This window comes from Entamoeba dispar, genomic scaffold (genome assembly GCF_000209125.1).
Source record: "Entamoeba dispar SAW760 scf_1105229458077 genomic scaffold, whole genome shotgun sequence".
In the NCBI taxonomy this organism is placed as follows: domain Eukaryota; phylum Evosea; order Mastigamoebida; family Endamoebidae; genus Entamoeba; species Entamoeba dispar.
This window is the reverse complement of record NW_001853012.1, coordinates 1-1,533: the sequence shown is the minus strand read 5'-3', so window position 1 is coordinate 1,533 and position 1,533 is coordinate 1. Positions and strand designations below refer to the sequence as shown.

Genomic DNA, 1,533 nt, shown 5'->3' with positions numbered 1-1,533 from the left:
ATTATTCTTACTCTATCTTTATCCTATATAGACTTTCTATTTTATCTTTATATTATTCCTATAGTGTTACCCTATTCTATTCTTATATTCTTATAGAGTTATACCTTTATATGACTATATGACTATAGTGTTATAGTGTTATACCTTTATACCTTTATACTATTCTATTCCTCTTATACCTTTATACCTATATAGAGTTATACCTTTATACCTTTATACCTTTATACCTTTATAGTGTTTTTATTCTTTGATTTTATTATATGACAACCAGCAAGAGTGGCCGAGTGGTCCAAGGCGGCAGTTTAAGGTACTGTTCTCTTCGGAGGCGTGGGTTCGAACCCCACCTCTTGCATTTTACTATATTCTATCTTTATGTACCCTTTTATATCTATATATATGTCACTTATCACTTTATAACTTATGTTATATATTAAACTTTATCATTTCTACTTTTCTACTTTTCTACTTTATTCCTTTATATCTATATCTATATATATATTTATATATCTATATAACTTTATACCTTTATTATTTTATTATACCTTATCTTTTATTTATATTTATTCTTCCTTATATATATATATATTCCTTCTTTTATATATATTACACCTTTTATATATATTACACCTTTTATATATATATATTCCAACTTTTTATATTTATTTATTTCAACTTTTTATATATATATTACACCTTTTTTTTATATTATATATACCTCCATCCTTGGAAGGCCTCTTAGCATAGATGGCAGTGCGTTCCCCTAGTAAGGGAAAGGTCGTGGGTTCGATTCCCGCAGAGGCCTTACACTTTTTATGCCTCCTATAATCTATATGTTTACTTATATCTTATATCTTATATCTTATATCTTACATCTTACATCTTACATCTTAGTTCTTATCTTTATATCTATATATACATCTAGATACTTTTCTATTCTTATTTCTAGATCCTTTTCTATCTATATATTCATATATGTGTAAATGTTTAGATATCTATAACCTTTTATGTTCTATTATTCTTACTCTATCTTTATCCTATATAGACTTTCTATTTTATCTTTATATTATTCCTATAGTGTTACCCTATTCTATTCTTATATTCTTATAGAGTTATACCTTTATATGACTATATGACTATAGTGTTATAGTGTTATACCTTTATACCTTTATACTATTCTATTCCTCTTATACCTTTATACCTATATAGAGTTATACCTTTATACCTTTATACCTTTATACCTTTATAGTGTTTTTATTCTTTGATTTTATTATATGACAACCAGCAAGAGTGGCCGAGTGGTCCAAGGCGGCAGTTTAAGGTACTGTTCTCTTCGGAGGCGTGGGTTCGAACCCCACCTCTTGCATTTTACTATATTCTATCTTTATGTACCCTTTTATATCTATATATATGTCACTTATCACTTTATAACTTATGTTATATATTAAACTTTATCATTTCTACTTTTCTACTTTTCAACTTTATTCCTTTATATCTATATCTATATATATATTTATATATCTATATAACTTTATA

The 1,533-nt window shown here is 26.2% G+C and overlaps 1 protein-coding gene across 1 annotated transcript, besides 4 other annotated features; it reads left to right on the top strand.

The window, feature by feature from the left end:
* Positions 1 to 197: 197 nt before the first annotated feature.
* EDI_043040 (uncharacterized protein) lies at positions 198 to 739 on the top strand (the record flags this gene model as incomplete). The annotated part of the gene is made up of 2 exons (XM_001734240.1): positions 198 to 236; positions 272 to 739. Coding segments are annotated over 2 exons (507 nt in total), but the record flags the coding sequence as incomplete, so codon positions are not given.
* Positions 477 to 514: a microsatellite.
* Positions 517 to 689: a microsatellite.
* A 156-nt stretch (positions 740 to 895) lies between the features above and the next one.
* Positions 896 to 997: a microsatellite.
* A 490-nt stretch (positions 998 to 1,487) lies between these two features.
* Positions 1,488 to 1,525: a microsatellite.
* The last annotated feature ends 8 nt before the right edge of the window (positions 1,526 to 1,533 follow it).